This window comes from Copadichromis virginalis, linkage group LG17, assembly GCF_057382275.1.
Source record: "Copadichromis virginalis isolate Kocher_CV1m ecotype Utaka linkage group LG17, C_Virginalis_male_GT1.1, whole genome shotgun sequence".
NCBI classification, from domain to species: Eukaryota; Metazoa; Chordata; class Actinopteri; order Cichliformes; family Cichlidae; genus Copadichromis; species Copadichromis virginalis.
The window spans coordinates 14869625-14896165 of record NC_140634.1 but is presented as its reverse complement, the minus strand read 5'-3'; the positions used below and the strand labels follow the sequence as shown (position 1 = coordinate 14896165).

Genomic DNA, 26541 nt, shown 5'->3' with positions numbered 1-26541 from the left:
GAGATCATGTTATATTTATTACACAGTTATACTACAAGTTGTAGAGTTCTGTATAAATTGATTGAGTTCCTTCTGTCATGGCTGCAGTTGTGTAGTGAAGTGAGAGTGAGGAGACCCTTAAATTTTCAGCAGGCACACTAATCTATAATTTAGATGATGCATGAACAAAATGTCTTTGTATGCTATGAAACATGTCACTCATAATGATGAATGCACAGAGAATTTCCATTCATCTCTGCAACTGCTCTTGTTCCCACAGAACCCCCTCATCTGCACCATTTCAAAGTTTAACATCTAACTGATCTGAGACCACGGGTGAAGATCCTTTTCTTTTGCTTTTGTTACAAAGTCATTTGAAAATAATAATAATAATAATAACAATAATAATAATAAATGAAAGATTAAAGAATACTATCACTGACATGCAATTCAATTCAGATCCCCCTTGTCATGCCCAAATAATCTCAGTGTTTCAAAAAATTTCACAATGTTGAACAATGGTCCTTTAAAGAGATGCATGTCCTCTGCAGCATCTACAAGCCAAACTCTGATGAGTGTAAAGCCTCAGATCAGTTTCATTTTGATTGCTGGCTTAAATATAAAGTAGAATTTAAAACACCTCTAGAAGTCTGCCTCCACACACATACATGCATCATAACATGTGGCTCTCCTTGAACAAAAGAAAAGACTGATGTCAGTGGGGTTAATCACCAAAAACAAACAGTTTAGCTGCAAAAGTTGGACCTCAAAGGATAGGAAGCCGCACTCATCCTTGGTCAGCCACAATGAATACAGAAATCCACCGAGTCCTGAGGATTTGCATACATTTCCCTATGTGGTTTTTGCCTCCCAGTTCCTTTGCATGCCTCTCATGGGAAATCTGGAGGCAGCTCTCTTCTCTCCCACACACACTCTCAGAACAACAAGAGCTTCTGGTTTATTCCATGAATATTATACACACAATAAATCTTTATTTCTGAATTATTAAAATATTGTACAGTACAGCCTTGAGGGGGGGAAAAAAGAAAAGCAAAAAAGCATGAGAGTGAGTTTAAAAAAAAATCTTTATTCATCTCCAAGATAAAAGAAACTCATACATGTCAAACTGCATTCAAGTCCACAAATCCTCCTCTGTCACTCATACGAAGCGCTTTCCAGTATTTTCAGAATCCTGCCACAGTATTAAATCAACTGTATTGCTATTGAAACAATGATTCAATTTAATTTAACCTTTGAAACCCAGAAAAGCAGGAACACCACAAAGTGAAATGAAAGAACAAACCAGAGGGGGAAAAAAGACAATTTGCAGAGATCTGAAACCAGAGAAACACACTAGGACTTAAACTTAGCCCCAACGTCAGTGGTTCATTCTGACAGGTAAACACCTTCCAATCAAATAACTGCAAATACTAACAGAATTAAAATTCACACTCATTTGGTTAATGCGTTCTTACATCAGCTGGTAAGAACATGTCCAGTATCTCTTCCTCACACTCACACCTCTCTGTTAACATGGTTGAAAACTCCACGTTCTTTTAAAACATCTGGCAGAATATCAACATCTGGATTAAAAGTCAGTGTTTTTAGACCTCAATTGGAACAAATATTTCAATTATCTTTTCATTTTTAATTGCCTGAAACATCCATAACAGTTGTTTGAAATGATAACATGACCAGTACAGAGTGAATAAATGCTTAGACAGTTCTATAGTGTGACTTTCAAAATAAATGTATCCATAAGCAGATAATACTTTGTTTGCTTTTGCATGTCTTACCATAAAGAATAACATTTTCTTAAAGGGTTGGGTTTCTATTTGACCACCAGTTAGAAAAGCTTTACAAGAGAAATCGCGCTCTCTCTCTCTCTCTCTCTCTCACACACGCACACACACACTCTCTCTCTCTCAGCTGCATCTCAGGGCATTGAATGCGGCCAGTGAGATTATCAAATAAATCTTCTCACGTATTTACTACTCTTAAAAATGAAGAACACTGCAATTAGAAACTCAGATAAATATATGTAACGAAGATTTAGTACTCTTTTCACATTGCTACCTTCAGTGGATGGAAGTGGTGGAGCCTCTGGCCTCCAGGATGGTTGAGAGAGACCAAAATTTATACGCACACTAAGAAATTAGGAGGGGGAAAAAATACATTTTTAACACATGCTGCTTCCAGGAAGTAGCTGGTTGCAAGTACCTGCCTGCTGTGATGTCTGACCCACAATGATCTAATTAATATATGACTAAAGTGCTAGTTTGGGGATTTCATTTGGTACAAGCAGAGAAATTGACTCGGTTCTTTAGTGTTTATACCAGGTGTTCTTGTTATCTGAGCCCTTCTCCTACGTGACTGGATGGCTGTGTGAAAAGTAACAGTGTTGAGCTCAGTTTTAGTAGCTTCAGTAGTTGAACACTGTTCAATCAGGAAACAAAGAAGCAACTGAACGTTCAGCACCTTATGCAGCTGCCGCTGTCTCTTGTATATCAAAAACAGCAGCAAGCACAGAAAAAAAGTGCGTCTGCTTCAGGAAAAAGCAAAACAAAACAACAACAAAAAAAAAATGCGTACACACGTAAATGCTGTGCTAGGATACAAATATCCTGAACTGTTTGTTTAGCACACGTTTGCATATTTAGATCTGATCCTAGACACGGATTTTCCTCCTTTTTTGGGGTACACAACAAAAAGGTTTCGTTCCTAATGATTGTTAATTATGATTTTCAGTTCCTGTGTCAATTATTACTTGTTGGTACTGGAAGGGCCACGTGCTTTTTTTTCCCCTGACAGAGCAAAAGCCAGTAGTGAACTATGCCAGAAACAGATAATTACATGGAAAAAGGTTAATTTACTTAAAAAAAACAAACAAACAAAAAAACTGCCCGAATTTAAAGTGATTTGTTCAATGTGCATCATTTTGTAGGTGAGCACACATTAACATCACAGCATTTGCAATTTCTCTGGTTTCAGATGCAGCACATGTTAAAAGTATGACTTTTCAGGTTTTTGTCTCTCAGCCACCTTTCGGATTACATCATCAAGACTAATCCGAGGCAAGTGATCTATACAGTCAATAACGGTACAAACCCATGGGGCTTTTACACTCGATATCTAATGCTGAGAAAAATGCCAACCTTTAGATTTTACACACACACACACACTTACATTTTTTCATTGTAAAAGTCAGACTCTTAAAAATGCATTGAACTTGATCAAAGTGGATTTTCTTATTTAGAAAAAAACACTAACTTTTGACAGATGTAAAATAAATAGAGATTCGTTAAAATGTATGTACAAAAATGGACAAACACTCAGTAGTTAAAATACCAAACTATAAGGAGCACTGCCTTCTTTCAGGTCAGTGTGTTTATGTCAGTTGTACTGTTCTGTCAAAGATGTAGCTTAGTGATCGATCCACAAAAAGACACAGCTGTTGGCAGCTGTACACTGTTGTGGTTGAACAATCACAATTAACTATAACTAGTTTTACCATCACTGCTGGACGGACTCACCAGTGCTGTTTGTAGTGTTAATTCTTCCTCCAACATAAAAAATAGACTCTGTGTCCCAGGTATCCTCTTGTACCCAAGACAGACCTGTAGCTCTGGGCCCCAGGCTGGATTATTAATGTTCGTTGATGGAGAGAAGTAGTAGTGTTAAGGCCAGGGCTTGTCGAAGTCTCTGTTTGTGTGTGTGTGTCTCTGTTTGTGTGTGTGTGTGTGTGTGTGTGTGTAACATCAGATCTACATCTGCTCCACCGGTGCTCCCTCTTCTTTAGGAGGAGGCTCTAAATGAATGGGAGTGACATTCGCTGGTTTCCTCACACTGATCAGAATAAAATAAGAGAGTACACATGAGGTTACAAAAAAGGAAGTGGAGCGATGATAACATTAAGCAGAGATCAGAGAACCTACACAGAAATACAAGTGAATTAAGGCAAATTGTTTTTTTTATCTGGTGAGATTTTCCCAAGATGGTTATTAAAATGAGAATTAAAAGCAAAAGACTTTAAGAATGCAACTGTAGTTGGCTGTTCTGGTTGTTGTGAATCTGAAGCAGATTAATCAACCATGGTGATTTTTGTCTCTTGTGGTCACTGACAAAGAAAACATATATTGATAGGAAACATTATCAGTAAATCAGTAATTAATGCAAAAACAGGGTAAAAATTCTCACTCCAACTAGAGATTCTGTTAAAGGGCTTAAAGTTATTTTACTGAAATAAAGTTTTATAAAACAAAAACAATTGGATGGTTGAAGAAAGGAAGTGTAAACAATCACAGGAGTTATCATATTACTTTTGAAATAAATTCCCTTTCTCCCTCTGATGACTGGCACAGTGCAGCAGGAGTGACTTTGCTTCTTTGTATCCTATCGTATTCACATCATGTCTTGAGGTGGAGTTTATATAACCTTTATATAATTATATAAATTAAGTTTATGGGCAATGGAAGGAAATCAAACATTTTCTTCAAATATTGGTGCTAATTAATTATTTATGAATTATTCCCTCCCCTCCAACAAGGTACCTCTTTAAAAGAAATGAGCCAGGGTACTCAGGAGTGTTTCAATAGTCTGCCTTCCTGAAATGCTCTTCTCATTAAAAGCACCAGTTGTAACCAGTACCTCCCACATGAACTCTTAGATCCTTCACTTAATCATGTTTACAATTAATAAATCTGCTCCTTGTGTTGCTATGAGAATCAATCTAACTATAAACAAGTGAAAGATGCAGCATCTCACCAAAATATCAACAATAGGGCTAAAACTTTAGCCTACATATTAGGAGAATGCACCTTCTAAGCATTTTAAAGCTAAATACCAACTGTGTAACAGAATGTGTGCTGGACTGCCAAACACTTGAGACCTGGACCTGAATACATCCATTCCAACAGAAGACTGCAGGTGATAGCAGACTGACTGCCTGATTTCATAGGCAGGCAGCAAACAGAGACAATATTTTGTTTAGATTGCATAAGTTATTTGCATAGCCCTTTATCTATCCAAAGTACCTGAAACTTTTCCTTTCTCCCTTTCCTGTCACGTAAAAGGTCATTGTTTGCCTGTGTTTCCACTGTGTTGAAAACCCTGAATTATTCATGTAACAACCAGGCCACATCTCTGCTGTTTGCATCCCTCTCCATCTCCATTTTCTGTTCTGCATTTACAGGCCGTCACACAGAACCTGCTGCTCTAACAAACAGAAGCTGCTCTTAGGTAATAAACAGGATCTTTTACGGTTTCCTCTTAGGGCTGTGAAAATGTTTCATCTTGTTTCACACTGCTTTAGGGTGCAACTGCTGTAAACCATCAGATAATGGTCATATGATTTCCATGTCTCTATCTCTGACTTTCTTGTTTTCCCAGAAAGATTACAGGTATGGGCTACATATAATCTGAGAGTTACTTACGAGTACGGGGAGATCGGAACAGCCACGACCAACACATGGTTCCTTTTTCTGAAGAGCCGCCATAGACCTCTGTGGTATCCCCGAACATCTAGATCCCAAACGTGCAGGCACTAAACAAGAGACATGATTGAATTTATTAGGGCTTAAATCACTGCCTGTAAAAATCACAAGCAAGACCACTTATGTAAATATGACCACCTTGGCAAGCTCAGTCCAAGTGGATGTGTCTGTTTCAGACTCCATCTTAATGAACATGATGTAGATCTTCCCCTCAGAGTCAGGTAGGAATGAGTCCTCACATGGGTTTTTGGTGTGGTCTAGCACCTCTGCCTCTCTGGAATATCACACACACACACACACACACAAAATTTACTTTTTGTGGTTTACAACAACCATAAGCAAACACGCTGAGTGATGCCAGAGTTTGTACTCACTTCAGCAGGTTCTGGATCTCAACTTCATAAGCATCTTTCTTCAAGCTGTGAAGACCAATTAAAACCAAGTCTGTCACCATGTAGCCAGATTACTTACAAAAAAACAATAGCATTTAATCACATGGCTGTACACACCTGCCCACGTTCTTCAGCTGTACATTGGGAACAGTGTTGAACTTGTGCTTTTTGAAATATACCTCCTATGTGACACGATAAGACAAAAACAGCAATCTTTAACAGCGGGCTAAAAAGATACAGCTGACTTAACTGCTCTAGTGCTGCCTTCAGACCTGTCGCTTTGTGTCAGGAATACACAAATGAAAAGCTGATAACAAAAAGCATTTTCCTTTCAGATCTTACGTGAAAATAGCCATTCATGTTGAGGCCGATGATACCAAAGTGGTAGGAGCGGGATACATCAGGGATGATACACTCTCGGCCTTTCCTCTGCTCTGGCATTCGCATCCACATGTCCCAGTCCCACAGCTACAAGCCAGAAAGAGCGCAGGCACGCACTTAGTCACGATCTTTTCGCCACGGCCTCACATGCATGCACAGCGTGTTCCTGCATTTGTTTTTACTTGTCAGCTAGACACTATTCTTTTTAAGGGCTACATAGATATTATTCAAGATTTTTAGAATTACAACATGACAATAAAATCAACAACACAATATATTAAAAATCCTTTCATGCAGCTCCTTTTAATCACTTTTCTAAATGACAAACTTTATTTATAATTAAAAGTTATTGAAGATTATTCACTTCACATATCTATTTATGACCACTGGAAGAATCAATCGGTGATAAATATCACAACAAAAGAAAAGACAACTTCAAGCACCTTTTCGGGTGTAGGCCATTTTGGCTCCAGCTCATCTTTGTAGAGGCTTTTCTTCAGCACCCAGCCCAGGCCGGGCATACTCTCCACCCTGTAGAGCAGGGCCGGGTCCTCTGCTGTGTGCTCATAGCCCTGATCAACACCACATATAGGGGAGTGTTATCATCTACATAACAAAGACTGGCGGGACAATGTTCATGAAAAGCAGGCTTAGAGAAGTCAAATAGTGAAGTCACTTAAGTGTGAAAATAAGGAATACAGATGATAGTCAGCACTCACCTGGTCGTTCCAGGCTGAAATACAGTACAGGCTGTCATCCTCATCCAGCAGGTGGATGGTCTGACTCAGAAAGCTACAGAAACAGAAAATATTGATAATGTAACCGTTTTCTGACAATAGACTGAATATAAAAAGGGGTCTAGTTTGCAGTTATGATTTTAGAAAAAAAACAAAACAAAAAAACATGAAGAAAACTTTGATCTAAACAGAAGACCCGAACATACAGACGTCTGATCACTGAACAGGAACATTGTTCTGGTACTTCAACAGATTACACTGAGCTTTTCTACCAGACCTTTCATAGCAAGTGTTCACTGTGATTGACAGCTGACACGGGGAGCTTCTGAACTGGACTTGTAGATATTCCTTCAAGAAACTACAACTATTGGACATAAAGAAGAAATAACAGGCTTGTTTTTGTCAATAGAACCAAGCTTTAATTTCACTGCTCTCTAACTGAAAGCTTGAAGCTCAAAAGCAAACTGGCGCAAACACAGATGATGGCCGCAAGTTCTTCTCCACTATTGAAGTCAGAGCTTCAAACAGATTGGTCAGCCCAGGAGGGAAGCTGGAGCTTTCACAGCAGCAAACACACAGTTCAAAGCACAGCCTGTCCAACAAAGGAAGGCTAGAGGTTCTAACAGAGCAGAGCATTATTATCACTGCCCTCTACTGCCATCTGGTGGTGAATCTTGCAGGTCAGCGTGTTAAAGGGCCGTCTCAGCTGACATTATAGAATCAAAAACATCTTTAAAAATTTCACAGAAGAGCTGAGGATGCTATGCAGAAAGTTCCTTTAACAAAAAAATAAAGATGTATTTCCACTTTCTCTCCTCATCATTTCTTAATTAAATTGTGGCTAACTATAAACCACAGCTTGCTGCAAAAGCAACAGCACACAGTTTGGACACATATTCCTAGCATACATTTGAGTCCTTAAGAGTAAGCATCTCATTTAATGCACAAGCTCTCTTTCTCTTGGAGAAAGAGATTGAGCACCAGTTTTAATGTGTGCCTACATTCAAACCCAAAGGTGGCTTTGTTATGAGAGGACTGAAACAAGCAACCTTCACAAGAAAGTGCACTGTGAGTTCATCTCCAAGGTTAAAAATGAAAATACAGAGTTCTATTCAATGGGCCTGAAGTGTCTTATGACGTGATTCTGCTTCACATCCCCACCCTCCCATATGGAAGTACTAGAGTACTGGTGCAAGTTGCTGGTTTGATGTCGTTTTGACCGGTCGTGCACCTTGGTGCGTTCTTTCACTGCCGCTGCAGCCAGGACGAAGATACAAGTGTAGGACTGTCAGTTTTTACTGTAATTTTAATAACGTCTCAGTACAGAAGCTCAGAGATCACAAATTATACAGAGAGATGTAGTGGTGCAACGGATCACGGTTGATCCGTAATCCGAACCCACTCCACGGTTCGGCACGCACGTTATTCCGAAAAAGGAGGAAAAAAGGTATGTGTATGGTGCGCGTGGTGGGTCTGTCAAGCGATAGTTATGGCCGGCGCTAGCGGTCCAAGTGGAGGAGCAGAGGAGTTTGCGGTATTTAAGCAGCCCTTTGCCGCCCAATCCGACCGGGCTAAAGCTATTACAAAAGCTACTGGAGTGTTTAGCTGCAGACGGGAGGCCGTATTCCCTTGTGCAAAACAAGGGGTTTAAACTATGATGAACGTGCTTGAGCCACACTATGATATCCCGTATGATATCTTCCCCTGGAAGACAATCTATTATGGTTGCTGAATCACCAATAATCAGAGTCTGTTCCTTGGCGGGTGTGGCACTGAGTGTGTGTGTGTGTGGGGGGGGGGGGGGGGGGGGGGGGGGGGGAATTCAAGATGGTGGAATACCGTGAACTTCTGTTTAGGCCTATTCTTCATTCTAATCATCATCCAGCCAGCCTGATCTCCAGGCTGCTCAGGACAATACAAGGGGGGAGTCACCAATCAGCCAAGCAAGAAAAAGTGTAAGGGGCGTACATTTTGAACTTTTAACAGCAGTTTAAAGCATTTACAGCTTACTACACTGAAGTAATTAAGTAATACATAAGCAATTAAATAAACTTCACAATAACATTAAATGTAAAATCAATTTAAAGGGACTTTGCTCTGAAATAATGGAGAATTTTTAGCACAGCTTCCATAAGCATAAGCATGAGTAGAGTCTAACAGAATGAGACTACCAGGTTAAGAACCAAAAACAGCAGCTGCATAAAAAGTTGTCAGTAGAGAGTGACTAGATATCAATCAGTAAGAGCCCTTTTCTGGAACTAACATGGACATCTGGCTGCTTTTAGTAGTGGTAATGTAGACTGGAAGAAATACCTGAAGAAGTCAATGGATATATCAAGATCTTCTTCTAGTACAATGGCATAATTAGCATCCTGGGAAAAGATAAAACAGACACAACAAACTCTAATGAGCGCATACATATGGTGCATACAGACTCTACCCCAGGCAACTGCACACACTAAAACACCCACAGTGCATTCACAGAGTTCACTGCATAAAATCATAATGTCAGTGTTGACAGTAAGAGTTTCAGAAGTCTCATTAATATTGAGTGGAAGCAGAAATTTATATGTATACAGTTACAATTCAGACTTATGTTAGAGGGTTTACCTCTGGTTAAGTTGCAGGTTAGTTATGATGGTCAGAGAAACAAATGAATTGGAGCAACTGAGTGTGCACTGTGAAACCTCTGTTTGGACGTGCCAAATGATTTTTTTTCTTAATTAAAGAAATGCTGAAGTGCAATGTAAAATTGAGGCTGTACAATGCACTTATTATAAAAGATGAAAAATTCAAATAAGAGTTATAACAAACTGCATTAACATGATACAGCTGAGTGTTTGATGTTGGTCCTTACTGGGTGAAGATTGAAGGTTGCTGTCAGACTCGCTTTGTAGTGCTGTGATTGAGGAAAGAGATGTTTGAGCTTCACAGTAACAAAGAATAATTTAATAACAACACTGCTCAACGTTTCTGTAAAGGAAACATTGGTTCTTTAAAATCTATGCTTGTACTGCTCTGAATTATGTGTTAACCCTTGAATGAGAAGCTGTTGCTTACCTGAGACACTCTGGCATTCTTGATGCTGATAGGTGTGTGTTGAACTCCCTTCAGTCCAAACAGGTCAACAACATCCATTGGCTCCTGAGTCAAAAAGGCAGATGTTTGAGAGCTACAAAAAGATTCTTTAATAATTTGCAAACTGTTTCCCTGAACAAAATCCACTGAGGTGGTGAGTATAACCTGAAATGACAATTCTGTTTCTAAAAGAAATAGAAACCTAAAGAGAAAACACAAAAACATCCAAAAAACAGATTTCTGTAGTTCTAGTTTAAATTCTTTTAATCTCACAAAGGATGCAGTTTAATCCTACTCTCGTGGTAATTATGACGAGGATACACTGTAGAGATTAATTAGTTTTTTTAACATTTAACAAGATAATTTATAGATTCAGTTCATTCATTTGGTAAAACACACGTGATCGTTATAAGTCAAACAGACTCCCAATAAAAAATTTAAAAAAATTTAAAATTGGGGGGCAGTGGTCAGTGGTACCCCTTCGTCTCCTAGAGATAGTATCAATTTCAAAAGCCTTGTTTTCAAGTTATTGCATTCACAAGGCTTTCTAAAAAAACTTGACCTCTGACCTTGAGGTTGAGGTCACTGAGATTCAAACTCATCCAACATTTTTATTAGGAGCACCAATATTATCAATTTCAAATTCCTACGAGTTACTTGAGTTATCGCGTTCACAACTTCGGTGCCAACGCTGCCTGCCCGGCAGGTTAACACCAAATCCGCATCAGCCTCTTACAGCCAAGGTGTAAAAAGTTATCAATAACTTCAAAGTCTCTGACAAGGAAAAAGATATATAGATACCTAAACTATCTATAAAGACTTCTGCAAATAAAATTATGGTTGTTGTATTTGTTTAAAATAAGGTATTGAAATATGATGTGTTGATTAAGATCTTAAAATTGTATGACTTTGATAGTCACATGACCTAACACCAGCAAAGGTACACCCCAATCACTGGCAGAAGTAAACTGCAGCAATCAAAATAAATAAATACATACATACATAAACAAATAATAATAATAATAATAATAATAACAATAATAATAATGAAGGTACCTCATAATATCCATCAATGAAGACTGTGATCATCTGTGGGTTAACACCATGGGCTGAAAGAAGTGACCTCAGCATACTAAACAACAACAAAAAGCCAAACACTTAGTTATATTTTGACAGAGATTTATTACTTCCTTGTATGACAGAAGAGTATTTTTCAGATCTTACCGGTAGAGATAGTTAGGTCTGTTTCCTGCAATAACGGCCACTGGGACATTGAAAACATTATTGATGGGGAGCTGCAATGACGAAACAGTAAAAATGTGATCATACTGAATCTATACTTGCACACAAGAAACTCAAATTAGTGGACAAGAAGACAAGAATCGGTAAAGCATACACCTGACTACTTAAATCCAAGTATATGAGCATTTTAACAATGACACTTTACATAGACTATACAGCCTCATGTATTCGGACAGCTGGCCAGGTAAATTCGTCAATTTACCTTTATTTTTCCATCTGTCTAAGAAGTGGTTGTTTTACTACTGGACTCTAAGCTAACTCAGTCCTTCCTGTTCTGTGGCATCCTTCGGGCTTGTTTGTCGGATGGAGGCCCCTTATGTCATTCAACTGTCTTGAGTCCCTCGCAACATGCTCAGACAAATTCCAGCTCCACCATTTTGGACTGCAGATGATGACAGTGTGTTCTGTTCTGTTGTGGAGATCCATTGCAAACTGGAGGGTCACTCTAACTGAGCCTGAAGAGCACTAACGCCAAAATCCTGGGCTCACTACAGAGCAGCACAGGAAGTATCATCGAGACAGTGAAGTTGAGCATACTCAAACATACGAGCAAGTGTGCTCAGTGCCTCACTACTCGCTCAAATGCTACTCTCACTTCTGTGGGATTCTGTCTTCATCCAAGACCAAAAAAACCATACAAATTATAGCAAAATAAATAAATATCATTGACTGATGCAAGGACATTACTCCCTCCTTACAGCTTGGCATTCCTGTGCTTCCCCACGCAGGAAAAACATGGTGAAACTAAAGCGTCGTGTCTGTTACATGTCTTACAGGGTCAGGATTAAACTCTACGGGTGCCGGATCTTTGCAGCTGCAGATGCTGCCGTATCCTTCCACCTTGCTGCAGAAGAGTTTCCTCCTCCTGTTCAGCTCCGTGTCTGCCCAGTGGCACTCTGCCTCTGCAGAACATAAGAACACATCCCAAATTATTTTACAGTTTTTTGTAACATATAAAATTATTTTGAACTTTATTCTCTTATGGGTTCATAAAGTCAAAGGAGCTTGCAAAGAAAAGCGTCTGGACTTCTTTAAGTTGCTTGAAGACGTTTCACCTCTCATCCGAGAAGCTTCTTCAGTTCTAAGGTCAAATGGTGGAGAGTCCCAGATATAAACCTAGTGGGAGAAACCCCCCACAGAGGGACAAAAGGACCCCCTGATGATCCTCTAATCGCCTGAGCCAAGGTGTGAAACTGGGTGTGGGTCCCAATCAGCCAGAGTTGAGCCAATGAACACACCCGAAACTCTGGCTGATTGGGACCCGCACCCAGTTTCACACCTTGGCTCAGGCGATTAGAGGATCATCAGGGGGTCCTTTTGTCCCTCTGTGGGGGGTTTCTCCCACTAGGTTTATATCTGGGACTCTCCACCATTTGACCTTAGAACTGAAGAAGCTTCTCGGATGAGAGGTGAAACGTCTTCAAGCAACTTAAAGAAGTCCAGACGCTTTTCTTTGCAAGCTCCTTTGACTACGATGACCTGGATGACTGAGAACCTTCACAGACGATTCATAAAGTATTCCGATTTCTATATCACCAAAAAAGTTGGGGTGGGGAAAAAGGCTGAAGAAGTAAATAATACTAAAAAGATAGAGCAGGCGGAACATGTTGCAATACATTAGGTTAACTGTCAACAGGCCAGCAACATGACTGAAAAGAACATGTTTGAGAGGCAAACTTGCATCTGTGTCATCCATAAATACAGCTTAAAGCTCTATCATGCAAAAGAGGAAGATGTATATGAACATGATCCAGGAATGCTGTGTTCTGCTCTGAGCCAAAGCTCACGTAAAATGACTGAGGCAGAGTGGGAAACTATTCTCTTGTCAGACAAATCCAAATGTTAAATTATTATTTGCAAACATGGCTGCCGTTGCATTCTCTGGATTAAAAAGAACTGGGACCATCCTGCTTGTTATCAGCACTCAGTCCAAAAGCCTGCATCTCTGATGGTATATAGATGGGTGCATTAGAACTGGCAACTTGCACATCTGAAAAGGCGCTATTAATGCTAAAATGTGTACACAGCTTTTAGAGCAACATATGCTCTCAAAGAGAACACGTTTTTTTCCATGTGAGGCCTATTTCAGCAAGACAATGCTAAACCGCAAAATACATTGGTCAGAATTATAGGTGTTGAACTGGCCTGCCTGGAGCCGAGACCTTTAATTAGTTAAAAATATTTGACACATGATGAAATGAAAAATACAACAAAGATGACACAAGACTTTTGAGCAGCTCGGCTCTTGTATCAAACAAGAATGAGCAACTTTCCTCTCCCCAAAGTTCAGCAACTGGTTTGAACTAATATTTTTTCTCAGTTTTAACATTTGTGTTATTTTGTGCATAAAATGTGTTTGAGACCTTCAAATCATCATCTTTTTTTAAATTTACATTTTACAGTTTCCCCAACTGTGGCCAAAATGCTCATGCTAAACCTACAAAATGTGAAATCCAAAACTACCGGTGAATTCAACCATCATTCATATACAGTCTTTGTCTCAAACTTTTAACCCATCTGGTCCCTACACCGCCGGGACTAAAACATCTTAATATAAGGAGAAGCAAATCCCCAACTTTGACTTTTTTCTCAAGGACCCAACTTTTACTGCATGTCATCGCACTTTCAAAAGATTATTCATAAAAAAAAGCTACAAGTCTTTTCGTTTTTTTATAACATTTTGTGCACGAGAGGGGAATCAAGTTTAAATATTTCACCCTTTGTCAAGCATGCTAAAACTGGCTCTTACCTTCAGAGGCAGTAAGTTGCACTTCAGTCTTGAGCAGCACTGGGTCTCCCCAGGTAGACAGAGCTGGAGACTTTGAATGCTTCTCTCCATAAACCTGACCTGAACACAAAAACAACATCAAGTCAAGAGAGGTAATCTCAGGGCAAGTATAAACTCTTGTTTTTCCCTTTTGTCTCTTCCCCCCTACTGACTGATTTATTTGATCAAAGATGCCTTATTTATGGTTTATACTGATAACTTCTCAACAAAATCCAAGTTTATGTAGAAAATAGTGATGAAAAACTGCACAGACAATATATCCATCTGTTTTGTTTCTTGTAAATCAAAGATGATTAATTTCAGCCTAAGAAAAAGTGTTTAGCCATTAGTGACAACACCTCAAGCACAAAGGTCAAGACACAAATGTGAATATGTAGAACAAAAAAAGTCTTTCTTTCAGTCATACACAGTAAAGTTGTAGTGGCCCTGAAAACAATCTAGGCTGATTCTAGTTAAAAAAAAATAAAAATAAAATAAAACTCATATGTCAATCCACGATAAAATGGTGCACTTTGGGCTGACTTTGTGAAATCTCATAATCAAATCTTCTTAATGTTTCTAAACAACCAATCATAATTCTCCCCAGCTCCTCAGATGTTTTGTGACTGATCGATTTAGTGAAGCTCTTCCTGTATAATGGCTGTCCTCAATGTCATTGTTAAAAATGAAGGTCTGCTTTTCTACCTCCTTTCTTCACCACTAGAGTCCACATGTCTCTCCAGCTCAGATTGAGGGACACCTGGCTGCCCAGACTCTTGAGCAGGTTCTTAGCAGCATCTTTCAAGTGGAATGTGCCCTCATCCTGCAGGACAAATAAGCCCCCAAAAAACACAGTTACAGGTATGGTTTATGACTGGAACATGAATATCCCCTTCACTCCTCAGATAGTTAGAAGCTCCTGACCTTTATGGTAAAGATGAGGATTCGACCACGAGTCACCATATTGAGGAACAGGATCATGGCTTCATCCTCATGGGGAGAGTAGGTGTCAAATATCCTCTTGGCCATCACATGACCCTGTGAGAGAGAGAGACACACACACACACACACACACACACACACACACACACACACACACACACACACACACACACACACACACACACACACACACACACACACACACACACACACAGAAAAATCTGAAATTGCTAAAAAAAAAAATCTACTACTGACATTTGATAAGTTTAACTTCAACGTTGTTTGTATTGTGATAAATACAGCTATAAAAACAGTGAAACACAATTAGCAAAAAATCATAATGTGATGCATCCATTTTTTCCTCCTACCTCTAGTATGTACCGTAATTGCAGTTTGTTATATTTACATATGAGTTGCCAGTGGAAAGACATGCGTCATGATATGAAGAATAAGCAGCACATGCTCACAGTTGCTTGGTTGAGAACTATCACATGGATCCCTCTGCCTTGTTCTCGCATGTCATCTTCCAGCACCTGCAGGAACAAGTAAAATAAAGAAAAACAATATTTTTACTGAGCCAAGTGTGTCAGACACTAATCTTATTAGTGTCTGACACACTGACTTCATTGCCAGTGGCAGTCTAAGATGGTAAAGTTATCCACGTGATGAGAAACTTATTGGAGACTAATTTGTATTGTTGTTGCTGTACATGGTATTATTTATTAAATACAATATAATTCTGTGAGAAATGTGGCATGTGAATGCTCGGCCAGAAGAAACAGTCTGACGCTTTGTGTCTATCATTAACCAAATTCATTATAAAGGATTATTACCATTTTGAACATGAGTTCAATGGCATTAAAAAGCCAAAATTTAAACACCTTGCATTACCAATATTTCCCTTGACAAAATAGAATTAAACTGAAAACCTAACAACAAAATGAAGGTTAGTGGGAGGAAAGATTAGTCTAGGATGTATAGATTGTCTTGAAAACTGCGATGGTGAGAGGCCCAAGCAGCAGCTTACTCGGTCTGAGTAAGATTGTTGTTGTCTTCAGGCACCTGGAAAGTTAGTGAGACCAAACCCTCTGTTGTTGTGTGAGTCTGTTATATTAGCTAAGCCCCTTTGAGTATTAAAGCAGTATGTCTCAAGTAACCTGTCAGTAGGCATCAGCCAGTTAACCAGTTAATCACCCACCGTGGTGCCATCTACTGCCACGTAGACCTTGGAGCGGCTGGAGTACACCTCAATGTCGAGGACTTTGCGTCCATTAGCCGGCCTGCGTGCTGTCTCCATGTTAGGAATAACATCCTCTAAAGAGAGAAAAACAAACATCAAGATCAAAATGATGCACTTCATAATAAAACTACACTTTAATGGAACACCATGTATCAGAAGGTTAATGAGTGATGGGTGAATATTAGGGGTGCAACGATACTCGTATCGATATTGAACCGTTCGATACAGTGCTTTCGGTTCGGTACGCATGTGTATCGAACAATTTTTTAATTTATTTTATCAACTTTTCTTCTGACGATGCTGTCCGTGTTGAGCGCTCAGTGAATCTGCGTTCGACTACTCCGCCTAGGCTGCACTGTCGAGCACAGATCCACTGAGTGCCACCCACATGCATTCAATCAAGCTAGCGGGACAGAAGCTAAGCTCATTGCAACATGGCAACTGCCTTAATGCCTCCCGAAGTTGAACCTCCTCCACAGTCATTGAAATCTGGCGTTTGGAACTTTTTTGGCTTTCGTGTGAAGTATGACCCTGATGGTAAGCGTGTTGTGCACAAAACTACAACAGTATGTCGGATGTGCCACGCCATGGTTAATTACAATTAATATAACTGCTCAGAAAGGAATGGCAGTGCAGAAGGTTTCCCCATCTCCTAGCAAAGATGAGAAGAATTGTCTCCTTCTTTCACAGAAGCACAACAGGATGCAATGTGTTTAAGAAAAAACAGCAACTGCTGCAGCTTAGTGAAAAAAAACTGATTCAAGATGTTCCAACTAGGTGGAACTCCTCTCATGATATGATGGAAAGATACCTTGAACAGCAAGCTGCAGTGTATGCTGCTATGGCCGACAATACTGTGAAGAAGATTATGAAGAACATTCAGAATCTAACTCAGGAAGAACATGCACTGGCTGAAACTCTTGTTACAGTCATGAAAACCCTAAAAACTGTGACAGTCATGATGTGTGAAGCGTCATCTCCAACAGCATCCATGATCCTGCCACTTAAAATGAACATCCTGAACTCTATGGCGCAGTCTGGTGATGACAGCCCAGCAGTGAGAGATGTAAAAAAAAAAAAACATCAGGGAGGACCTGGAGAAGAGATACGCTGATCCTGCCCTTCAGAATTACCTATACAAGTGCACAGCTTTAGATCCTCGTTTCAAGTCCCTGCGACACTTTGATGATGTCACTCAGCTGAGAGTCTATGGAGCACTCACCACAGAACTTGTCTTGAGCATTGAACAAGTAGGTATTCTTTTTTTTATTTTTGAAATTTTATTTAGCTACTGCTTCATTTATAAATATTATTTAAACAAATACAATTAACAGTTTGGTTGTTTATATTTCCTCAAGACCAAGCCGCAGGCACCACAGAAACTGCGACCTCCGCAGAGACTCAAGCAGCAAACTCTTCAGATTCACCATCAGCATCTCCACCAGAGAAAAAGTCGGCCATGAAGGAGTTGTTTGGAGAACTGTTCATTGCACAGAAGCCAAGGACCAGGTCTGCAGCCGAAGTGGCAGAGGAGGAAATTAACTTGTACAGGTTAGCAGACTGCATTCCCACAGATGATAACCCACCGAGATGGTGGAAGGAACATCACAGCTTGTACCCTCATCTTTCCAAGTTGGCACAGTGTTACTTGGTTGTACCTGGAACCTCTGTCCCAAGTGAGAGGGTGTTTTCCACAGCAGGTGACATTGTCACAGCAAGCAGATCTGTACTGTCAGCAGAACATGTGGACATCCTAATTTTTCTGAAGAAGAACATGGAAATTGAGTAAAATATGTTTTGGTTTGTATTTAACAGGACCTTTTATTTAAGTTGTTTATGCTGTATAAGCAGCTAAGTGCTAGCATTCCAGAAGATGAGTGTTAGGGGAGGTCCATTAAAGAGTGATTCATTTTATGGGTACCTGATTTGTTATATATGCTGCTGAGAATATACCCCAGAAGAAGGGTATAGAATAGCTTTTATTTGTATTTATTTTTTATTCTTTACATGGTGTTTTTTTTGTTTGTTTGTTTTACATGGTGCCAAGTCTGCACAACAGAAAATATGTGAAGTATAGCTTTACCAGATTTAAGTTTTCATGTGTTTTCTGTACACTATAGAACATGGTTCTAAAAAATTTTTCATGTCAGGGATTGGGTGTGGTTGTTTTATATTCTGCCAAGAATAGAAAATACCATCAGGGATTCCCAAACAATGCAGAACTGTATGTGGTTGATATCTTGTTTTTAGAACATTTTAAATGTTTAAAAATATATTTAGGAAGGCCTTTCTGTGCAATACATTTTTATTTAAGTTGTTTTTGTTGTATATGCAGCTAAGTGCTAGCACTCCAGAAGATGTGTGTGAGGTGAGGTCCATCAGAGAGTGGTTCATTTTATGGGGACCTGATATGTTCAATATGCTCGTGAGAATTTACCCCAGAAGAAGGGTATAGCATAGCTTTTATTTTGGAAAAGGACATTTCTCTGAAATAAACTCGTTTCCAAACTCCTTTATTCTTTTATTATTTTGTTGTTTCAGCAACATCTCATTTAAAAACTGTATTTTTGAGTTAAAAGAAATATTTATAATCTTAATAAATTACAAATTAAAAAAGGCATGAACATTTTTTTGTATCGAAAAAATATCGAACCGTGACACCAAAGTATCGAACCGAACCGAACCGTGAATTTTGTGTATCGTTGCACCCCTAGTGAATATGTCAGATAGCAACAGACAGATCAACCCTCAACTCTTCTATTAAACTGATTTTGTACATATTTAAATACTGACTGTTACATTAACATACAGTAAACGTTTCAGAGGAATTGACTGAAAGCTGCATTACTGTCCAGAGAGTCACAGAGTTAGACATTTGGGGACTATAGACTGTACTGTATACTGTACACATATATTGTAGATGAGATATTTTATAGAGTCACCTTGAGGAAACTATATAAATAAAACTGAATTTAAATCCATGACAAAATCGCAGCATCTGTCCAAGTATACTGATGGGTGAAAGACTGTAGTTAAAGTTTACTCTGAAATCACGAATCAAGATAAAAAGTTCAAGTTAACATGTCAAAGGATGAGACATCCATCTATCAGGCCGAAATACTACTAATCACAAAAGTCTGCTACAACTCAAAGCTAAAGCTGTGGTCACTCGACATTCTACATTCTGGGTAGAATGTCATGGTAATGAGTTGCTTGTAGCAGTTTTTTTTGCGGAGTTATTATACAGCACAGATCTTTAAAGTCTTAGAATTAGACGCATTAGTGTGAATTCATTTAGGATTTTCACCAATCCACACAGGGTCAAAATCGTACATACAGGCTCAAATTTATACATACACTCACTTAAACCTGAGTGTACTAAGTATAAGTAAAATGACATGTGAACATGTTTCTCACCATATTCTTGGGCTGCTGCATCTTCACTGGCAACTCTTCTTGTATCCAGGATGAGTTTAATGTTGACTATGACGGTTATCAGCAGAAACAACACGGCACTGGCCTGTAGGATAAAAAAAAAAAAATGTATCAGTGTTCATCTTGATGTCTGTAGTTAGTTAATTTTGATATTATTAAACTCTACAAATGGTTCACTTAATTGCTGATCTACTGGCACTAATGAGTCTTGATTTCTGTTGTGAGATTCAGATGGTATTTATTTTACTGTCATTTAAATGCGACACCCAACAAGTATTATTGCGGACCACATCCCTCCCTCTATGACTACTGTGTGCTTATTCTGACGTCTGTTTACAGGACAACAAACCATGTTACAAAGCTTAAATCAACTCAAACTAGTTTCTTGAACATGACAATAATCTCAATGTACTCAAATGGCCTCCACAGTTACCAGATTTCAATCCAGTGGATTGCTTTGGGATGCAGTGGAATGGGAGATTGAGATGAACGTGCAACCAACAAATCTGCAGCAGCTGTGTGATGCCATCATGTCAATATAAATCAAAATCACTGAGTGTTTCCAGCATCTTGTTGGATCTATGCCATGAAAAATTAAGGAAAATAGGGGTCCAACCCAGTACGAGTAACGTGTAACCTTCAAAGTGCCCAGTGAGTGCATCTAGGAACGGGCACTGATATAATCAAGCCAGGATATGTCTTGCAGCCTTTACTTTGAAAGAGCACCTGACATTTCGTTTACCAAAACTTTTTGGCAATATGAAACCTTTAAATATGAGCTAATGTGGCTTGTTAAATGCAAAATAAGCGAGAAAACAGAACAATTCTCCAGGACAATACGTTTACTTTACTGATTTACAGCAGCAACATCACTCTTTTGCTGAGCTCTATCAGTATTTACCTGACAGAACCGGCGAATCGTCCTCTTGTTGGTCAATTTGTATTTCCAGGTGAGATAGAGACTCCTCTGTTGACGGGGGATGAAGGGCTTAGCTCGGGGATTGGGGGTCCAGGTCTCCATCCCGGACACCGACAGCCGCCTGGACACAGCTCACGCCCTCCGCCTGCTCTCCTCCACTTTCTGCAACCGGGACATGCACAACTCCACACCACCAAAACACGGCTGACTCTTACATGCTCATCTGAGCTAAACAAGAGACGCGAATAAAAAGGCACTGTGCACAAATAGTCACCAAGTTTAGCCGACGACACCAAACTGCCATGTGACTGTACGGGGCTTTAACATGCTCCAGCCGCCTCTTTTCTGTTTGCGTATGAACATCATTAATCACGGAGTCATCAGTAAGTCTTGTAGTGTCATTTATATTCCATAGTAAGCAGCTGCTTCTAGAAAAGTAGCTTTAAACCGCAACATACACAGAGTTTCTGTCGCAGAGCAAAATACGTCACAGAGGTCCTCTTCCTTCTTCGTTTTTTAAATAGGCAGAAAAGACATTGGTGTATTTCTGCCCTCTACTGGTTGTTATTCGAGTTAACGCTTATGATTGACGTTAATTTGTTTGTTTGTTTTAAAGTAAGTAAGGTAAGTAAGAGCCCGCTTTCCTTCGTATTTTAAAACTTAGAAGGACTTAATGGGAGCAATAGCATTGTGTATTTCAAGTTGAAATGTCACAACAATAACAACAACAACAAAATAGCACTGCAGCTTTTACAGTCTTTCTGTGTTGAGCTTGCACGATCTCTCCAGGAACTCCAACTGGTGATTCTAGATTGGCTGTAGGTGTGGATGTAAGCATGATGGCTGTCTGTCCATGTTAGACCATTGACAGACTCTAGACCCGGCCAGGGTGTACTCTGACAGCCAGGATGGGCTCCAGCCCCCTATGACCCCAAATTGGATAGGAGAAAAAAAAATTGATTTACTTATTATTTACCAGGCCACCTTTTGCCAAGTTTTCTTAGTTGCTAATGTTTAGAGAGGTCACATATTTTAAAGCTAAACATCCATGTGCAAAATGATGACTACTGCAGAGACAGACTTTCATTTGAATACATTTCAAATGTTTTTAGTCATATACAGATAACAGCGGCACATCACTACTGGCAATGGAATCCTAAATATTGTACATAGAAAAAACTCCAAATTGCACATAAAGTAACACTCATGTATATATAAAATATAATAAAAAATATATATATGTTGAGAAACAGAAAATTAAAAAAATGAGATGAGGTGCAACTCCCCACTCCAACAACTCATAAGAAAAGGCCAGCTTCACAGAACAACTGAAATGCCTGGCACTAGTTTATTTGGGACAATGCCAAAACAGCAAACAAAGGTTTAAGTTCCCTCGTCTTCCCTAACTGAAAATAAAAGGCAAAGAAAGACAATTTTTATTATCTATGCTCCTAACCAATAAAAAAGAGACAACAAGATTAAATAAAAATGGCTTCTTAATCCCACTACTGCTGCAGTTTATAACCACCTACTGGAAATAAGTCTGACTGCTGGCATTATAATCCAAGCTCGTACATAAAGGTACCGAATGACCGGTGATGGGTGGCCCAACACCCTATTTCCATACATAGAAGGGATGCCTTCCAAGAACATGGTAACAAATTAGGACAATTTCTAGCTAACCAGTCAAAATAAATTAAAAAATGACTATATGTGCCATTAAAGACTCATCTGGAAGCCCTGAAAAGTATGCCCAATAATAAACATAGATGAATGAATAAACATAGATTACTTAATTTGATAGACACAGTAAAAACACTGAAACCACAGTATTGTTTCTAAATGTAGAAAAAACATTTGATAGAGTTGATTGGGTAGGGCTCAGCCTTTAACTGTGTGAACTTCATTTATTTAAACTGCACTTTGAATGGAATGACTTTGAAAAATAATTTCAAGAGGAATTCAGTTTAGACATCATCTAGTATGACCTCACCTGGATTTTAGCCTTTTGATGGCTTAAAATATCTTACGTCAGGTAAAGAAATCAAAAAAGTATGCAATCAACACTTCAGTTTCCTGACTAATACTTTGGGTAACACCCAAAATTAATCATTTGCTAACCTATCTTGCTAACCTAATTAAACATACACGTGGCGGTATTTTTTCATGAGAAGTAATAGTTCACTAAGTTCAAAGTTCATCATTTACAACAGTACAGAAGTTAAACATGACTGACTTTTATGGTGCCACACCCAAAGAAACAGTCCAAAGAAAGGACACCAGTGCTATTTAGAAAGCAACTGAGTTAGAAGATGAGGTGAGTAGCAGCTTTTCTGTTTTGTTTTGTTTTGTTTTTTGTTTTTTGGGGGGGGAAGGGGGGCGTATGTGATTTGAATATTTAGAGAACATTATATTTCTTGAATGTGCATTTGTTTTAATTTTGAATCCCCATAGTTCTTCTCAGAGTCAGTCAACGTTGGAGTCCAAACTGGAGGCTCTGCAGTGCCACTTCAACTGGAATCTGGACTGTAGCAGGTCCACACTTTTCCGTCTCAAGTACAATTTGGAGGACATTGGCACCGAAGAGGGGTACAGCTGGTTGGGTCACATTTATAACTTGCAGGGGTTCATTCACTACGAGCTGGGCTTCAGTGAAGATGCCCTGCGTTTTTTCAGCAGAGCCACAGAAGCCTTCCGTCAGATGAGAAACACAGTATCAGATGAGGGTCCCTGGCTGGTAGTGAACTATGGGAACCTGGCTTGGCTACACAACCAACAGGGAGAACAAGTACAAAGTCAGAATTACCTGTCAAAAATTAATGCACTGATGAATGAATACCCATCTCCATCCCAGGATGAACTCCATCCAGAGATCTCTGCAGAAAAAGCCTGGACCCTGATGAAGTTCAACAAAGAAAAAAAGCTGCTGGCTATAGATTACTTCCAGAGAGCCATCAGGATGCAGCCTGACATGGTGGCATGGCGGACCAGCTATGTGTTAGCATTAGTGAATGCTCATAACAATAGCGACCATGCCATCGTGGAAAAAATGAGAATCGCCAAAGAACACGATCCAGAGAACTTGTACCTTCTGCTCTTTACCTTGATGCATGTCCTCAAAAAGGAACAAAAATGAAAGATGAAGTATGCACATTGGCCAGAAGAGTTTTAAAAAAGCCAGTTAGCAGCTACAGTGGTATCAATCCGGTACTTATGCTTTACAGTAAATATTTATCTGTACATGAAGCTATTGATTTGATAGAAGAAGCTCTGGAAAGACATCCAGATGAACGTTACCTGAAGTGGTGTGCTGCGAACTGCTACAGAAGTAGGATCTTTTCCAGGCAGACAAGGACCAATCTGCTCGAGCACAGCATGATTGACAAAGCCATCAGTCTCTGTAAGGAGGTGATTTCGCTTTACCCTCATTCTTCACTTAACATGAAAATAACTCTTGCAGACATGTATGTAAAGGTAAATAAGCAAGACAAAGCTGACCAGATATACAATGAACTGCTAGAAAGTGACCTGGAATATAAGGAGCAACAAATGCTTTACAACAAATATGCAAAACATTTATATTTTAACGGAAAGTTGATTGATAGACAAAATTCAATAGAATATCACAAGAAGGCAGCAGTGATACCACACCAATCCTTCCATCGTGAAAACAGCATTACAATGCTGGAGAAATACACTAAAAAATATGGTAGCAGAGAAATAGAGGAATTTCTAATCAAGCTGCAACAGTAAGAGCTCACACTAAAGTTACGAAGAAGAAAGAGAATAAAGATAAAGAACATTTACTATGCTGGCAGTCTAAATGTTTGCAACGAAACTAATAATAAATTATTATTGATTCAGATATTGTTATAACAGTAACAAGAACATACATGACCTGAAAAAGAACTTTATTGATTGTAATATTGTTCCATTAATGTTGCTGACTCTTACCCAAATTTTGCAGTTTGCATTTGTTTTTTGTTCATTCATTTAATTGTGTTTTACATAAAAGGTTTAATTTTGAAAAGGTTGAATAATTTTTTTTAAGAGCTTTTGTATTTGTTTCTTGTTATCCTCTGCGGCTGAGACAATCAAATGAAGTTACTGGAAAATGATCTGGAACAGTATGACACCTTCTGAAATGAGATCATAACAGTTATGTGTAAAGGAATGCAGAGTGATCAGCGAACATCTCCAAGCTGGCACGGGCTCATGATGCAAAAAAAGAAGTGAGCAGCTGCACGGTGGATTTCAAGCAGTACTGTCCTCAGCTTCTCACAGACAGTTTACAAAATGTGCACATCGACAAAGACTGAAGCAGATCAGGGGTATCAAACTGATTACAGGCCACATAAAGCCACTTTGATCTTAAGTGGACCAGTGACACCCTTTTTTCTGTTAGTGTAAAGAAGTCACATCTTTAACTGCTTTTCTACATGATAAAGAAAAAGCTGCTGTGAGAAAGAAAGAACTCTGTGACCACGTCTTTTTGGACTTGAATTGTAAGAAATAAATGTGTAAAATTACTGAAAAAGCTCTGGTCCACTCTTAGAAAGAATAAGTTAAACATTTTTTAATTCTAATATAATGTGTAAAACACTAAATATTTAAAAATGTGCACTGTTTTTGTGTTATTTTCAAAATCCAGCAAAAGCAGGATCTAAAACAAGCAGTTCAGGATTAATGTGTTTGTGTTTAAGTGTATATTAACTATTATATTCTAACAATATAAACTGAATGAATGTAAATATCCAATTATTGTTTTTTTCACAGTCCTACACTTTTAATTTTTATCAAATCATATATTTTATGATTTAATGTGGGCCAAGGTGTGTATGGTATACTAAATTTGGAAGAATAGGTAATAAATTAAACTAAAAGAAGCTTAAACAGACAAGCTGGAAAAATAATCAAATCTTGCCCAGGAACATGACATATTAGTAGCGGGAAAGGGGCGGTCTTTCTTCATGCCACTCTGACAAAGGACACAAAGAGGGAGGCTGTCTGGCTTGAAATACTGTAAGACCCTACAGTAAGTATCCCTTAGTAGTTTAGCTTAATGTAATGAAAAAACATCATAGAAAAGTGAAATTGTAAAAAAAAAAAAAGAAAATACGTATTTCTGAAGGCATGTGATGTTTTTAGAAAATTATCGTCATATGAGGAGGAGTTTTGAGTTCCTCTAACTGGCTAGCTAACTAGAGAGCTAAATCAGGGTTAAAACTTATTTAAACAAGCGATTTCACACAGAAATTCTAAGTTTTGAAGTTTAAAAAATTAAAAAAATAAAATAAAATAAAAATGTGTTGAAAACATGAATTATTTTACTTTGAATAAATTGTTTTCTTGCATTTATTTAGTTTCACAATTTTTCTGCTTCATTTTCTTTTTTATTTCAAATCTAATTTTTTTAGTTTCAGGTCATTTTTTAATGCAGTTTCAGACTTTTGACTATGATTTTGTGTAACATCAAAGATGTTGCAAAGTGTAAAGGCGTTTTAATGTGGGGGATTTTATATACCTACCAAACAATCAAATCACAGTATTCCCTGTTGCTGGAATAAATTGTTTTCCTTTCACATGCTCATTCTCATATTCAGTGTCAAGAAGTCTGTCACACGCACACATATATTAATGCTATTTTATGATTACTTGTTACGAATTTCATACATTGTTTGTCACACTTACACTAATATAGGAGGAAGGGAGGAGACTGAGGGTGAGAGATATTTGAGGGTAACCTCGAGTGATATTGTTAGATATTACACTTTTAATAAACAATGGCAGAGTATCCAATGTTGACATTAATGTGAACAGTATCTTTAAGTCCACCCTTTATGCTGCCCGATATATGTGTCTGTAATGTCATCATTA

At 38.7% G+C, this 26541-nt stretch overlaps 1 protein-coding gene and 1 pseudogene across 1 annotated transcript; one reads left to right on the top strand and one right to left on the bottom strand.

The window, feature by feature from the left end:
- Positions 1–1046: 1046 nt before the first annotated feature.
- On the bottom strand, positions 1047–21163 carry pomgnt1 (protein O-linked mannose N-acetylglucosaminyltransferase 1 (beta 1,2-)). Its single transcript, XM_085436778.1, has 21 exons — positions 20647–21163; positions 19728–19830; positions 16269–16384; positions 15538–15603; positions 15053–15166; positions 14834–14951; positions 14111–14209; positions 12136–12263; positions 11284–11354; positions 11116–11191; positions 10042–10125; positions 9839–9880; positions 9295–9353; positions 6964–7036; positions 6688–6816; positions 6206–6331; positions 5981–6045; positions 5846–5890; positions 5610–5745; positions 5412–5521; positions 1047–3825 (listed from the first exon to the last, which is right to left on the bottom strand). Exons 1-21 carry the CDS (start codon positions 20764–20766, stop codon positions 3744–3746), a joined length of 1962 nt encoding a protein of 653 aa, XP_085292904.1. The 5' UTR covers positions 20767–21163; the 3' UTR covers positions 1047–3743.
- Positions 21164–22891: 1728 nt separating this feature from the next.
- LOC146689129 (interferon-induced protein with tetratricopeptide repeats 2-like) lies at positions 22892–24614 on the top strand (annotated as a pseudogene).
- The last annotated feature ends 1927 nt before the right edge of the window (positions 24615–26541 follow it).

Coding starts and splice junctions, on each gene's coding strand:
- pomgnt1 (XM_085436778.1), bottom strand. CDS start 20,766: ATGGAGACCTGGACCCCCAATCCCCGAGCTAAGCCCTTCATCCCCCGT. Junction 14,210..14,833: donor TCTAGTGGTGAAGAAAGGAG/GTAGAAAAGCAG, acceptor TTTTGTGTTCAG/GTCAGGTTTATGGAGAGAAG. Junction 7,037..9,294: donor ATATCCATTGACTTCTTCAG/GTATTTCTTCCA, acceptor CTGTTTCTGTAG/CTTTCTGAGTCAGACCATCC.